The following is a 16,826-nucleotide window of genomic DNA, read 5'->3' as shown; positions in this document are numbered from 1 at the left end:
CATGATGTTTCCACCACCATGCTTTACAGTAGGTATGGTGTTTGATGGATGCAACTCAGTATTCTTTTTCCTCCAAACACGACAAGTTGTGTTTCTACCAAACAGTTCCAGTTTGGTTTCATCAGACCATAGGACATTCTCCCAAAACTCCTCTGGATCATCCAAATGCTCTCTAGCAAACTTCAGACGGGCCCAGACATGTACTGGCTTAAGCAGTGGGACACGTCTGGCACTGCAGGATCTGAGTCCATGGTGGCGTAGTGTGTTACTTATGGTAGGCTTTGTTACATTGGTCCCAGCTCTCTGCAGTTCATTCACTAGGTCCCCCCGCGTGGTTCTGGGATTTTTGCTCACCGTTCTTGTGATCATTCTGACCCCACGGGGTGGGATTTTGCGTGGAGCCCCAGATCGAGGGAGATTATCAGTAGTCTTGTATGTCTTCCATTTTCTAATTATTGCTCCCACTGTTGATTTCTTCACTCCAAGCTGGTTGGCTATTGCATATTCAGTCTTCCCAGCCTGGTGCAGGGCTACAATTTTGTTTCTGGTGTCCTTTGACAGCTCTTTGGTCTTCACCATAGTGGAGTTTGGAGTCAGACTGTTTGAGGGTGTGCACATGTGTCTTTTTATACTGATAACAAGTTTAAACAGGTGCCATTACTACAGGTAATGAGTGGAGGAAAGAGGAGACTCATAAAGAAGAAGTTACAGGTCTGTGAGAGCCTGAAATCTTGATTGTTTGTTTCTGACCAAATACTTATTTTCCACCATAATATGCAAATAAAATGTTAAAAAAACAGACAATGTGATTTTCTGGATTTTTTTTTCTCAGTTTGTCTCCCATAGTTGAGGTCTACCTATGATGTAAATTACAGACACCTCTCATCTTTTTAAGTGGTGGAACTTGCACTATTGCTGACTGACTAAATACTTTTTTGCCCCACTGTAGTGAATCAGAAAAACTATACTACATTTCTAATTGGAAGTATTTGCAATTATCATTATTATTACTACTACTACTACATATTGGGATAGGATCTTGGAGATGGGAATACTCCTTTAAGTCCTACTGTGCCACCATCATAGCGAGGTGAACTACAAAAGTTAGGGAGCACCCTGATTGTGTACACCATGATGTCGGGGGATGGCTTCATGCTCTATTGATCAAAATAGTGTCAACTAAGTACCCTGTGTTGTACTATGTACTATTACTTACTGCAGGGTATTTGCTCCTTTTATTTTTATCCTAGGTTTACAATGATTTTAGTTGATCTTTCCGTCATCAGTTGGACAGCGTAAATTATAGTTAGGCCGATTGCAGATGGGCAGAAGAGCCTGTAACCAAAACGTCCCTCTCAATAATTCTTCTTTATGGTAATCTAAGTGTCATTGAGTGGAATCATGGGGGTCCCGGTGTTGTAGCCGAATACTGGATACTAAAATGTGGGTGCATTTCAGTCATCTGAAACTAACTTTGCGTGAAACATCTTGATGACACATGTGCTTCTTAACGTCAAGAACATATGCATATTAATGTGTGTAGTGGGAGATGAGAGGCAGTGAGCATACATTTTGCATCATATCCATGGTCTTCTTTCTATATGTGTGGTTGTATGTGTTATGAGCCCAAATTAAAAATACTTTCTATTTTGTTCTCGTGGGAGGGTGCAGTTGCAACAATAACTTATTCAGTCCCTTTGACCAAATTAATTGTCCCCTTGCCACAGGAGAAAACATTGTGGGACCGACGTTATATAATGCTTTCTCAGTTTGACCACAGGATCAGAAATACATGTGTGCCTTTAAATACACAGATGCACACACATTCACGTGCTTGCCTTTCAGTAGCACAGGCTTTCCAATGACAGCTCGCCAGTGTTTTGTTTAATTGCATGCCAAATACCTCTAGCCTGGGGGCATTTCCCATAGAGATGAAAAAGCCCTTGTTTCCAATCCCAAAATACTGTTAACAGTTACACTGCCAGCAAAAGTGACAACATGGAACCTATAAGCTTTGAGGAAACAGTATGGGATAGTTGAAGGTTTTAACAAGTTATGCAGTCTTGCTTCATGCAAGATTTTCAGACTGTAGTCTGAATGTATGTGTAATAAGGGCTCTGATTAGGTATCTTGATGTCTTAGGTACATGATATAAATATTACCCCAAAATCTAGCATCACACCTTAACTCCCCCTGCCCTGCAAGAATGGGTCTGATAAAAAGGTACTGCTCCCCCAAATCTAGTGTGACACCCTAACTTCCCCCTGCCCTGCAAGAATGGGTCTGATAAAAAGGTACTGCTCTCCCAAATCTAGCATCACACACTACCTCCCCCTGCCCTGCAAGAATGGGTCTGACAACAAGGTACTGCTCCCACAAATCTAGCATCACCCCCGAACTCCCCCTGCCCTGCAAAAATGGGTCTGATAAAAAGGTACTGCTCCCCCAAATCTAGTGTGACACCCTAACTTTCCCCTGCCCTGCAAGAATGGGTCTGATAAAAAGGTACTGCTCCCCCAAATCTAGCATCACCCCCGAACTCCCCCTGCCATGCAAGAATGGGTCTGATAAAAAGGTACTGCTCCCCCAAATCTAGTGTGACACCCTAACTTCCCCCTGCCCTGCAAGAATGGGTCTGATAAAAAGGTACTGCTCCAGCAAATCTAGCATCACCCCCGAATTCCCCCTGCCCTGCAAGAATGAATCTGATAAAAAGGTACTGCTCCCCCAAATTTAGCATCACACACTACCTCCCTCTGCCCTGCAAGAACGGGTCTGACAACAAGGTACTGCTCTTCCAAATCTAGCATCACCCCCGAATTCCCCCTGCCCTGCAAGAACAGGTCTGATAAAAAGGTACTGCTCCTCCAATCTAGCATCACACCATAACTCCCCCTGTCCTGCAAGAATGGGTCTGATAAAAAGGTACTGCTCCCGCAAATCTAATGTGGCACCCCTAGGGGTATTTGCCACAAAAATAGTTACTGACACTAAACACAAATATTAAGATAGCAAAACTGCACTACCACCTCCGGCCAGAAGGGGGAGCTCCAGAGACTCCCCTTGATCCATTCTGGTCTGAGAGAAGAAATGGCAGTTGGGCCAAGGAGCTGATAGTGAGAGGTCATACAGTTGAATATCTAACAGCCCTATGACTGTTACCAGGCCTAAATCACCGGTCTGAGGAGAAGAGGGATAGAGAAAAAGGACATTGTGAGAACCGGGTAGCATTAATCACTACCCAGAACAGGCGCAAAGACGGATACCGGATCCGTGGCTGTATTCATTATATATAATACAGCAACCGGAAAAACGTGAGGTGATATCAGCTTCACTAGGGTCGGATGCAGCAACAGACACAGAGTTCAGCGGTACTCCCAGAGGGGGTAAGCCGATAAAAGGACTCGGGTTGCCCGTCGAACCAGGACCCGGAGGGGACAGATTGGGCCGGCAGCCAGTTCACATACAGCAGCAGGGCCACACAGAAATTGCGCACAATAAGAGGCGAAGACCCCGGCAGGGTCAAAGTAACTCAGAGTTCCCATACAGACTCCGGTGACAGGACTGGTTGTAAATCCCTTTATGTTAAAGTAAACTGGTTAAACGTTTCAGTGCTTCAGTCTTTCATTTGGACAATAGCCATCTATCCAGGATCGGGATCGTCACCGCTGGGAGAACCTGCTGCTGATCAAGTAAGTGCCTGTCCCCTCACGATACCCCTTACACTGTGCATTGACTGAGGCCACAGCACCGGGTCAAGCCACCCGTGACATCCCCCTCAAGAGACAGACTCCATTGGTCCGGTGCTAGGTATCCCGGTCTCCTGGGCGTCACAATTGGCGTCACGAACAGGATAGAGCCAGCCCATATACCGGGTATTGTGTGCCGTGATTGGAGCCCAAAACTTTGAAAACTTGGATGAAAAATCGTGAAAATTGACTTTATTAAAGAAAATTCCATTTCCCATTAAAAACTATTGAAAGTGACTTTTCCCCATTGGTTATAATGGAGTAAAGATGGCCGCCATCCCCTGAGGTAATCACCTCATAACCGTTAGGCGCGAGACTGTTAATTGAGCTACGCCATTACCTGAGCCCCAGTCTAACTGAAAAACTTCAGAATCCGCTATTACAGAGCGCGCGGCGGGCGGGAGCAGCAGGGGGCGTGTCATTGTGGGCGGCACCAAGCTGAGCGCTCTGACGTCAGAGCAAGGGGAAAACCAATCCTGCTGCACAGCGGAACGAATCTACACTATCCCGACGGAAGCGGAGGACCGGAAGGATCCGGATTAACAAAGGGGGCACAGTATGTCGCAGCACGGAGACGCCGCAGCACCCGGCGGCGCTAATGCAGCTGAAAGACAAAGTGTCGATAGAGCGTCTGGTAGCGCAGCGGTGCAAGGAGTGGCGCCCATCATGCCGGTGCTGATGCCATATACCCCAGGTGGCCCGTGGCTTCCAATGTATGAAGGTGAGCCTAATACCCTTGACGATTTCAGAGAAAAGATGCTGGCCCATTTTGACATGTTCCCTGTGGGTGAAGTTCAGCGTGTTAGTCTCCTGATGATGCAGTTAAGTGGCCATGCTAAGCGAGAAGTCACAGCATGGGCAGCTGATCTAAAAGGCACTGTTGAACGCATATTTGCTGGATTAAAAGCTACATTTGAAACCACTGCCAGCAGCAAAGCTAAAATATGATTCTTTAATTGCAAACAAAAAGTTAATGAGGGCGTGAGAGACTTTGCCTTAAACCTGCAGGAAGCCCTTAAATCACTTACACTGGCTGAACCCATTTTTAACACCGGAGCGGATAAACTGCTAAGAGATCAATTTATGGAGGGACTCTACACCCCTTCTCACCGGGGGCATGTGAGCATGCTTGTTTTTAAGAACCCTGAATTGACATTTGCTCAATTAAAGGAGAGCGCTATACGTCTCCAGCTGGCAGAGGCACCTCGGGATCAGGATCCTGCGCAACCTATGGCAGAGGCACCTCAACAACAGGGAGTGCCAGTGACATCAGCTATGTCCGGGGCCATTGCTAAGCCCCTGGGGCCCAGTACTAATGAGGATCTTCAACAAAAGCTTGACTCTTTAACTGATGTTGTTGCTTCAATGGCTAAAGCCATGCAGGAGATGAGAGGACCCAAGATGGAGTTGTCAAACCGTAGAGAAGGTGTTCCATGGATGAGACCCTGGAGATACCCGACATGGAGAGGACGACCCCGCGACCGCTACCAACCGGATGGACAGCCCATTTGCCGCCGTTGCCAGCAGCCAGGCCACTTTGCACGAGATTGTGATTTAAACGGGAATCCCCTGGGAATGCGGGCCGCTTCGCAGGAAGGAACTTTCAAGGCCCAACACCCTGGCACGACAGGTACATCGGAGGACGACCCATTATCCCTATCGTGCTGGACGGAATGCCCCTCAACGCTTTGCTGGACACAGGTTCCCAGATTTCATCTATACCGTATATCCTTTATAAGAGGTACTGGGCTGATACAGATATTGATAAAGGGCCCTCTGATGTTGAACTAGATATATGGGCCAGTAATGGTAAGTTGGTGCCGAAACTAGGATTCAGGGAGATGACCATAAAGATTGGTAAAGTAGAATTGAAGAAACAGGGTATAATTGTTGTTGATGTTGACCGGCGGAACTGTGAACCAACTGTATTGATAGGAATGAATGTGTTAGAGAACTGCTTTTCCGAAGTCATTTCTGTCTTACAGCAAATTGCTGAAACTGCCCAATCCTGCCAGCAGAGAGTTCTCCGGAGGGAAATAAAAGTATTGATGTTAAGGCAACAGGTAGAAGTTGCAGGTGGAGAAATCGGCAGTGTGAGGGTAAGTGATTCAACGTCTATTGTAATCCCACCAAAAACAGAAATGCTGGTATGGTGTAGAGCAGCCATTGGTACTAAGGGACGAGATTATCAAGCCTTAATAGAACCAGTGTACACCGACAGCAGGCCCACTATACTCACAGCACGAGGGATAATCGAGGTACACCGGGGACGAGTGCCGGTACGACTTTTGAACTGTGGAGAGGAAGAGGTCACTTTGCCAAGGTATGCTACAATGGCAAAGCTATATACTGTTGACAACAATGCCATCACAACCATTGAGCCCTTAGAACCAACCTGTCAGGTGGAAGGCAATGGCTCAGATGGAGAAATGGAGGATTGGTGCCAACAGCTACACGTGGGCATAAATTCAACACCTACCCATCAAAAACAAGGGGTGTATAGGCTAGTGACGGAATATGAACAAGTCTTCAGTAAACACCCATTGGACTTCGGACGGATAGAAGGGGTAGAACACACAATCCCCACAGGTGACCATCCCCCAATAAAAGAAAGATATAGACCCATACCGCCCGCTCACTATCAATGTGCAAAAGATATGCTGAGGGAAATGAAACAGGCCGGGGTAATAAGAGACAGCTGTAGCCCCTGGGCGGCCCCTCTAGTGCTTGTCAAAAAAAAGGACGGAACCATGAGAATGTGCGTAGACTACCGGCGGATTAATAACATCACCCATAAAGACGCCTACCCCTTGCCTAGGATAGAAGAGTCCTTGACTGCTTTGAAATCTGCTAATTATTTTTCCACCTTAGACTTAACAAGCGGGTATTGGCAAGTCCCTGTGGCTGAGAGAGATAAGGAAAAGACGGCATTCACCACACCAATGGGTCTATGTGAATTTAATCGCATGCCATTCGGACTCTGCAACGCATCCGGTACCTTCCAGCGGCTGATGGAATGCTGCCTCGGACACAAGAACTTCGAGACCGTCCTCCTGTACCTAGATGATGTGATCGTCTACTCAAAGACTTACGAACAACACTTAATAGACCTGGCAGAAGTGTTCGAAGCCTTATCCAGGTATGGCATGAAAATCAAGCCATCCAAATGTCACCTTCTCAAGCCAAAGGTACAGTACCTGGGACACATCGTGAGTTCGGAGGGAGTAGCACCGGATCCCGAGAAAATAAGCGCCATAAGGGATTGGCCAAGACCTACCAACGCAAAAGAAGTGAGGCAATTCCTGGGATTGGTGGGTTACTATCGCAGATTTATAAAAGGATTTACCAAATTGGCAGCACCCTTGCAAGACGCCTTGGTAGGGCAGACGAAGAAGCCTTCAAACCGAAACCCTCCTTTTCAGTGGAACGATGAAAGGGAAGACTCCTTTGAACAACTAAAGAAGGCACTAACCGGAGAAGAGGTTCTGGCATACCCAGATTACCATCAACCTTTCATCCTCTACACCGATGCCAGTAATGTGGGACTAGGAGCGGTGCTGTCACAAAAGCAAGAAGGTCGGGAGAAAGTCATCGCCTTTGCAAGTAGAAAGCTCCGGCCTACTGAAAGAAATCCAGAAAATTATAGCTCCTTCAAATTGGAACTACTGGCAGTAGTTTGGGCTGTGACTGAACGTTTCAAACACTATCTGGCTGCTGCAGAATTTATTGTCTATACTGACAACAATCCGTTGACCCACCTGGACACAGCCAAATTAGGTGCGTTAGAACAGCGATGGATAGCCCGGTTATCTAATTACAACTTCAAGATCAAGTATCGAGCAGGTCGCAAGAATGGAAATGCCGATGCCCTATCCCGGATGCCACACTTGAGAGATGTAGAAGAAGAAACAGGGGAGCTTGAAGAAATTGAACTACCAGCCTTCCATCATCCCAAGGCAAAACATCATCAGTCAAGTACCTATCAGAAACAACAAGAGGTGAATTTTAATCCGTTAGCACACCATAGATGGGCTGACACCCAAGACAGCAATCCGGCTGTGAAGTTGGTGAAGGAACTGTTAACTGAGCAAAGTGCATATCCCGATGAGGATGCCCCAGAAGAGACGCATCAACTCTGGAAAGAGAGAGGCAAAATGTTCCTGTATCAAGGGAAGCTCTGTAGAAGGTACACCAATCCGAAAACACATGAATTGGTTTGGCAGATTATCGTGCCTAAACAAGATGTCAAGATGGTCCTCGAAGCTTACCATAATGGTGCTGGTCACTTCGGTTGGAAAAAGTTAGAAGTACTTCTAAGAGAAAGATTTTATTGGGTCGGGATGAGAAAATCAATCGAACAGTGGTGCAGAAATTGTGGCCCGTGCAACCTCAGAAGAAACGATCAAAAGAACCAAAGAGCACCACTGCAGCCCATAATCACCAAACAACCACTTGAACTTGTAGCCATGGACCACGTGAAGTTGACACCAAGCCGGTCCGGCTATGTCTATGCCTTGACCATCGTGGACCATTATTCACGCTTCTTGGTAGTAGTACCCGTAAAAGATCTGACAGCAAAAACAGCAGCCAAAGCGTTCCAAACGTACTTTTGTAGACCCCATGGATATCCGGAACAGGTTCTCACCGACCAAGGTACAGCCTTTGAATCAGAGATCTTCAGAGAATTCTGTAATATGTATGGTTGCAAAAAGATCCGGACGACGGCCTATCATCCACAAACAAACGGCTTATGCGAGAAGATGAACCATATTGTAATAGACCTACTAAAGACTTTACCTGAGACAGAAAGGAATCAATGGCCAGAGAAATTGCCTGACTTGGTGGATCTGTATAATCATGTCCCGGTGAGCTCCACCAACTGCACCCCAGCTTACCTTATGCGTGCAAGACCCGGCCAATTACCAATTGATCTAGAAATGGGAATTCTGAAACCAGACGCAGAAGTTCAAGACTCCAATTGGGATATCATACGGCAAAAGCAGTATCGCCAAGTGCAAGAGAGTGTGGAAAGAAGCCTTCAGCAAACTAGAGAAAGACAAGAGCGAACTTTCAACCAGAAGGCTCTAGCGACCCCATTAAGACCGGGTGACCAAGTGCTCAAGAGAAATCGTCGAACCAATAAACTGGACAATCAGTGGGAAGCCGTACCCTACACAGTTTTACCAACAAGAATGGATAATCCTAAAATGTGTCTCATTAGCAAAAACGGAGGCTTAACATCTGTACTAGTGTCAAGAGACAATCTTAAATTATGTCCGGAAGCATTGAAAGAGCCAGAAGTTGTCCAGCCAGAACCAGAAGTTATTCAACCCATGCAGGTCCAACCAGTAAAGGAAAAAGAAGAGGAAATGTATCACACCTGTATAGGAGACTTTCCCAAAACCCTACTAACATACCATGGTGAAGTAGTGGTTCCCATGGTGGCCTTTTACCCAACACCGAACCCAATACCAGAAGTCCCAAGACAGGAGGAGGCTGACCCCGTACTACAGGAGGTTCCAGGCCAGGAAGAACAGATTCCTGGTCAGAGTAATCCCATTCACGGTGGACTTGCCAACTCCATAGTCGTGGAATTATCTTTAGCAGGGCGGGCAGATACTACATCCGCAGTAGACAGTAGTACTCCACATGAAGAGATACCGCTATTACGTAGATCACAGCGTAGTACCCAGGGTCAATTACCGGCCAGGTATGCAGATTACCAACTATAAAGCTCATAATGTGAATTGTATATATGTTATGCCGTATATAGTTAAACAGAAAATGTAGTATAGTCATTGTTATCAGTCTGCAACGTTTAAGCCCAGTACCTACAGAGACTTGTCTGTATGAACTTCTTGCATATTCTTGAACTTGTTATCAGTCCGGAGGCACTAAATCAAAGCTCCGGAAAGACTGCTTTTTGAACTTTGCTTTTTGCTCTTTTTGAACTTTCTTTAGACTTTCTATTGAGTACCTTCAAGGGTAGAACTGTATTAATGGACGCTATTTGAAGTGACTTTTTACAGAACTCTATTTTTGTTTCCTTGAGTGGTTTTTTGTAACTTTTCATTTTTAAGACTCTGTACATATTAATTGTTATTTCAAAATGTTATCGTCCCACAGTCCCGGAGTACTGTTCTTAACTAAGGGGGAATGTGGCACCCCTAGGGGTATTTGCCACAAAAATAGTTACTGACACTAAACACAAATATTAAGATAGCAAAACTGCACTACCACCTCCGGCCAGAAGGGGGAGCTCCAGAGACTCCCCTTGATCCATTCTGGTCTGAGAGAAGAAATGGCAGTTGGGCCAAGGAGCTGAAAGTGAGAGGTCATACAGTTGAATATCTAACAGCCCTATGACTGTTACCAGGCCTAAATCACCGGTCTGAGGAGAAGAGGGATAGAGAAAAAGGACATTGTGAGAACCGGGTAGCATTAATCACTACCCAGAACAGGCGCAAAGACGGATACCGGATCCGTGGCTGTATTCATTATATATAATACAGCAACCGGAAAAACGTGAGGTGATATCAGCTTCACTAGGGTCGGATGCAGCAACAGACACAGAGTTCAGCGGTACTCCCAGAGGGGGTAAGCCGATAAAAGGACTCGGGTTGCCCGTCGAACCAGGACCCGGAGGGGACAGATTGGGCCGGCAGCCAGTTCACATACAGCAGCAGGGCCACACAGACATTGCGCACAATAAGAGGCGAAGACCCCGGCAGGGTCAAAGTAACTCAGAGTTCCCATACAGACTCCGGTGACAGGACTGGTTGTAAATCCCTTTATGTTAAAGTAAACTGGTTAAACGTTTCAGTGCTTCAGTCTTTCATTTGGACAATAGCCATCTATCCAGGATCGGGATCGTCACCGCTGGGAGAACCTGCTGCTGATCAAGTAAGTGCCTGTCCCCTCACGATACCTCTTACACTGTGCATTGCCTGAGGCCACAGCACCGGGTCAAGCCACCCGTGACATCCCCCTCAAGAGACAGACTCCATTGGTCCGGTGCTGGGTATCCCGGTCTCCTGGGCGTCACACTAGCATCACCCCCGAACTCCCCCTGCCCTGCAAGAACAGGTCTGATAAAAAGGTACTGCTCCCCCAAATCTAGCATCACACACTACCTCCCCCTGCCCTGCAAAAATGGGTCTGACAACAAGGTACTGCTCCCGCAAATCTAGCATCACCCCCGAACTCCCCCTGCCCTGCAAGAATGGGTCTGATAAAAAGGTACTGCTCCCCCAAATCTAGTGTGACACCCTAACTTCCCCCTGCCCTGCAAGAATGGGTCTGATAAAAAGGTACTGCTCCCCCAAATTTAGCATCACACACTACCTCCCTCTGCCCTGCAAGAACGGGTCTGACAACAAGGTACTGCTCTCCCAAATCTAGTATCACCCCCGAATTCCCCCTGCCCTGCAAGAACAGGTCTGATAAAAAGGTACTGCTCCTCCAATCTAGCATCACACCATAACTCCCCCTGTCCTGCAAGAATGGGTCTGATAAATAGGTACTGCTCCTTCAATCTAGCATCACACCCTAACTCCCTCTGCCGTGCAAGAATGGATCAGATAAAAGCATACTTCTTAGTAGGTGTTGGGATTCTTCCGCTGTGCGGCATAGATCCTAAGCCTTATCTGCCGCTGTGGTCTCCCATTCAGCTCCAGCCACAGCAGGTGCTGCTCAGCACATACATCAGTCCCAGCATCTTGCTCTAGCTCATGGTATACACTTGGTTAATGTGGGCTCTCCAGCCAAGTCTATGGCAATCAGTGATAGGCAGCTGAATCCTGACCCTCTGGAGGCTAAGTTCAGTAGTCACCTTAGTGAGAATGTCCGTGATGTGACGTCTTCCTATTTGTGGTCAGACGCCTCCTGCTCTGGTGATGTGGTGGTGTCTTGGCCGACTGGGTGTGAGTGTTTGGGGTGGAGCCTTTTATAAGAGATACCCAATGGTGCTCATGGGCGCTCTAGTATCATTTATGTGTGGCTATGGAGGTGTAGACCCTTCCACTCTGTCTGCAAGTGTTGTATGTCTGTCTCAGCTTTGGGACTGTACACATAAGCAGGCAGCTAGCGTCTGTGGGGGCAATTAGCCATTGGCTTAGCATCTGGTTCCTAGATGTGTGCGATTAGCACAGCAGAGTTCCAGAGCAAGCACAACCCTAGTCAGGGTATTAGGCTCAGAGCATCTGTTCCGTTTCTGTGTGCGAGTGACACAGCTCAGTTGCAGAGCTTCTCTTTCGTTTCTGTGTGCGAGTCACAGTTCAGTTGCAGAGCTTCTCTTTTGTTTGTGTGTGCGAGTGACACAGCTCAGTTGCAGAGCAGCTCTTTCGTTTCTGTGTGTGTGACACAGCTCAGTAGCAGAGCTTCTCTTTAATTTCTCTACTGTTCCTCTCTGTGGAGTAACAGAGGTTGGAACTCAGCGTCCTGTTCACACAGAGTGGCATTAACCCAGTGTGTACAGGCAATCGCTGTGTTCTGTCATTGTTTACTAGCAGCAGTTTTCCATCTCTGCACGATGGACCCTGGGTTGTGATTGCGCTTTATTATTTATTTTATTTAGTGCAATCCGCCAACCCTAACACTTCTCCCCCCAAATCTAGCATCACAAACTAACTCCCCCTGCCCTGCAAGAATGGGTCTGACAACAAGATACTGCTCCCCCAAATCTAGCATCACACCCTAACACTCCCTGCCCTGCAAAAATGGGTCTGATAAAAAGGTACTTTTTCAGAATCAGAACAAACGATATATGTCAATTCTCTAGGAATTTATACAATTAGAGATATGGTTGTTCTGTTCTAAAAGGGCTTGTTCACTACGAGGACAACCACTTCTTAATCGAAATCTTTGGCCCCGGGGCTCTCATGCGGTGTTGTGACATGTGACGCTGATGCCCAATGAGTGCTGGCATCACTGTCTCCACCTTTGGATGTTTTGAACATGAAGAGGACGTCTGGGCTGCAGCTGATCCCTGGCTTCCTCTTCCTGCTCTAAATGTCCGAAGGCGGGGACAGTGATGCCATTGCTGATTGGATGCTGGTGTCACAACACCGCACGAGAGCCCCGGGGAAAGCGAGTGCTGAGAATGCGGGAACAGAAGGTGAGTATAAGCTTTATAAGCGTGGGGTTTGAGAAGAAGTTGTCCAAGTAGTGGACAACTGCTTTAAATTTGACCACTTCATACAATAATGTTTTATTGTACAGTATAATAACAGGACCCTGGATAATCTTTTAACCCATAAATCCTGTTCTAAATATTCATGTAATCAATGTTAATTTATATTCATGTTATCCATATTATTTCTCACTAAATGATGCAAGGTAAATATGTAAAGGAATAAATAACTGATCATCTTACCTTGTATTTGTGTTTGAGCCTGGTTGCTAAATGGGTTTGGGTTAGTCAGTGAGGGTCGTGGGTTAGGATTGGGTTGAACCCTTATCCCCTGCCTCCGTATAAGCTCCAGATCACCGTAACGCTCTGAGAAATGCTTGCTTGCCTGCTCTTCATGCTTTTGCCGGTGTCCTGCAACATCCAGATATGATTAGTCAAAGAGCATTTACCATGAAGTCACTAATGCATAAGAGCACCGGTGATATCCTCTATTGAAAATATTACCAATTTCCGTGATCCCTGGGTGGCAACCTCCATGTACAGTATGCCATTATAGATTCAACTAGATCTGTCACCCAACTTTACCAATTCCTGAAATGGCAAATATTCAGCTGTATTAAAGGGATAGGAGATCAGACAAGGGCTTCATTATTGTATCTTTTACACTAAAACACTGTGGCGATTCAGAGGAAACATACGTAACCAGATGCTACGGCTGACTAGTCAGGAGCAAGTCCCCTGTCCGCTTTTCCCCATTCCCCTCTCTTAGAACGAAAAGTCTCTTCTTATGTGTGTGTATACGGAGAGACTTGTCAGTCTTGTAGAGCAGGGCAGAGAGAAGCCACCATGGACCTGCCCTGTTGTAGCCATCCAACGCACATTGTCACTGTCAGCTTTTTACAGTGTTTCTTCTCTGAGATGCTGCAGCGTTTCAAAGCAAAGCACGACAGCAATAACATAGCCACTGTCTGATACTCGCTGCCTGTGGTTCGAGCAGCATCAATCTCCTATCAGGTGCCCTTCACATTGGCTGATTTGTTCATTTTTTTCATTACAGTTCCGGAAAGCTGGATGTGTACCCGTGTGCAGGCCGTAAGCAGTTATATTTGTTAGTCCCTGAAATAACATTAAGGCTAGCATTAACTTTTCTGGATACAGCATTTAATGTATGCCAATGGGGGTCACACTGGGGCACATTACATAATGCAAATGATATTTTTGTGAATTGGAACTAAGCTGCAGCGCTTGAGAATGGCCACAGCGCAATGAATGGAGCTGTGCTGTTTCAGCTCTGCAGACTATTTACATCCAGCCGCCATGGGTGCTGCAGAAAGATGATATGTGGGGGGTACTGGACTCTGGACCTCCACCGATCTTATATTGATGACCTATCATAAAAATAGGTAATTAATATCTACGTCTCGAACAACACCTTTAAAATGGATTTTATTCTTCAGGCTCAATATTAATATTACATCAGAAAGTCTTATGAGACCAAATTACATTTTGAAGTGTACCTTTTATTTCAAGTAACTTCTATAATAAGCTGCCATATATGTACACTAGAAATAACTCTACTTGTGACCATTACGTGACTTCTATCATGCATTTTTCACCTCTTCTGATGGCTCTATCTCTAATTTTCAGTTACCTCTGAACTAGTGGGTGGAGAGTAGCATCTATGATGTTTCTTGAACACAGCACATACAAACAGACTGATTCCTGTAATTTGCCTCTGCTTAGGATATGTCTGTTTACAATTGCAGAGGTGCGCTTTAGTTATAGTAGCTTTAAACACCTCAGCGATGACATCAGTGGACACCTACACATTCCCAAATGAGCAACAGTATATGCTAATACATCACTACTTTACTTGAAGGGGTTTGTCTCATCTTTTTCGACAGGCACATGCCGCTACCCTGCATGTCGGCTTTCTGCTTGCTAGAGGGGCGAGACCTTGATTGATTGACATTTTAGACTTGCGTCATGCCAGTGGCATGAAATGTGCGCTATGAAGCTGCAAGCAACAGCAGCTTTGCCTCTACAACGTCAAAGAAGAGCAGTGGTATTGAAGCTGAGGACACCTTTATTTCCAACCAACTACAGGGCAGCGCTTACCAGCTCTATAGGAAATAAAATTGCAAAGTTGCTTGTTTATAAGAGCACTTTGAAATTTTAACTATTTAAGGTTAGATTAACCCTTTAAAAATATTAGACTGATCTCCTGAGGGTGATGTTAAGCTACGTTCACATTTGCGTCTTTGGGCGCAGCGTCGTCGACGCAACGCAAAACGCATGTCAAACGCATACACAACGCAGCGTTTTTTGACGCATGCGTTGTCCTATAGAATTGAAGATCAAAAACGGTTAAAAAAAACCCCATCACTTGCATTATACTCAAAAGGCGCATGCGTCGACCAACGCGGGTCAACGCAGGCACCTGCGCCCTATGCATTTTACATAGCCACTAATGTGTTTTTTTGACGCATTTACGACGCAAGTGCGTTGCATGCATTTTTTATCGGAAATGTGACGCATGAAAAATGCTACCTGTAGCGTCGTCCGTGCCCTGTCTGGTGCATCAAAATGACACATGCGTACCGGCGCATGTCCATGCGCCCCCCCATGTTAAAGATAGGGGTGCATGACGCATGCGTCGGTATCCATCGACGACGCTGCGCCCAAAGACGCAAATGAGAACGTACCCTTAAAGTGAATCTGTCAGCAGGTTTTTGCTACCTCCTATGAGAGCAGCCTAATGTAGGCAAGTAGAAGCTGAATCCAACGATGCATCACTTATAATACTGGGTGCAGCCAATCTGACACAATCTGAGCTTTTAGATTTAAAATGAAGCAGAGCTGAGAAAGCTAAAACCGCCCACACCAGGCTCTCCATGTACAAACTCCATAAACAGTGATGTGCCTATCACACTAGTGGATGTGTCTGAACAGGGCTCAGACTACCAGCTGTTCAGACAATGATAAGCTCCTAGTGCTAAAACAATAATTGCAAGATAACAAAACCTTGGAGCTTGATAAGAGAGGCATCGCTGATATCCATGTTTTAACCAATACAGCATGCTCCCTTTATATTACATGGCAAAAACCTACTAACAGATTCCCAATAAGGAGGTGGGAATGAACCATAAAAAATGGCAATTTGTCAAGATTTGTCGGTCCCCTGAATTGAACATCCTTCGCTTTCATTTGTTTTAAAAAGAATTGTAATTCATTTTGTCATTCAGTTCAGTAGGCTACCTATGCAAAGCGCAGCAGTCAAATTGACTTTGTCATCGGCAGCTAAGCTCTGCACTTTGAACACTTAGACTGGATTTACAATATACTTTTGTGTTGCTTTTTTTCCTTCTATTTTACAACAAAAACCTTGTGATTGCATTGTGTGTACGCACCCTAAGAAATGACTTACTGCTTTAATTTAAAAAAAAAAAACTTACTAGCGGTCAAGAAAATACAAGGATATAAATGCAAGGAATAAAAATGCACTGTGTGAATGAGATTTAGAAATCTTGATCATTTTCCTGTTAGGCCACGTTCACACAGAGCTTTTCGACTTAAACTATGCGTACACAAAGCAGATCTGCTTCAAAATTCACATCAAAGGCCACTTCAAATATTCTTTATGTAATGACACTGTTAGTGTCACTGTGGAAAGCCTAGATGGCGCAAGCAGGGGGCACAGGAACGAGAGCCAGGAGAGAATAAAGCAGTGCACGCAGTGCACACAGGACCTGACACTAAGGCATTCAGTATGCACAGGACCTGAAACTAGACAGTCACGTGATCGCAGAGGGGCGGAGCCACCACACGAGAGAATGGGGCATAAGCCGAGAGTGTGGGGCACAGGGCAGAGAACAATAACTTAGTCAATGGGGAGCCGAAGGTTAAAAGTTGGATGAAAGCGAGGTACCAGGGGCAAGACATTAGAG

At 45.8% G+C, this 16,826-nt stretch overlaps 1 protein-coding gene across 1 annotated transcript in view; it reads right to left on the bottom strand.

Annotated features, from left to right (window-relative positions):
- Positions 1-16,826, bottom strand: part of RUNX3 (RUNX family transcription factor 3) — a 92,774-nt gene that overhangs the window by 49,636 nt on the left and 26,312 nt on the right. Inside the window, exon 4 of the mRNA XM_069757129.1 lies at positions 13,123-13,290. Within this exon, the coding sequence (XP_069613230.1) occupies positions 13,123-13,290 (168 nt within the window). The remainder of the gene's footprint in view (positions 1-13,122; positions 13,291-16,826) is intronic.

This window comes from Ranitomeya imitator, chromosome 3 (genome assembly GCF_032444005.1).
Source record: "Ranitomeya imitator isolate aRanImi1 chromosome 3, aRanImi1.pri, whole genome shotgun sequence".
NCBI lineage: Eukaryota > Metazoa > Chordata > Amphibia > Anura > Dendrobatidae > Ranitomeya > Ranitomeya imitator.
The sequence above is the reverse complement of the archived record's forward strand: the minus strand, read 5'-3'. Positions and strand labels throughout refer to the sequence as shown.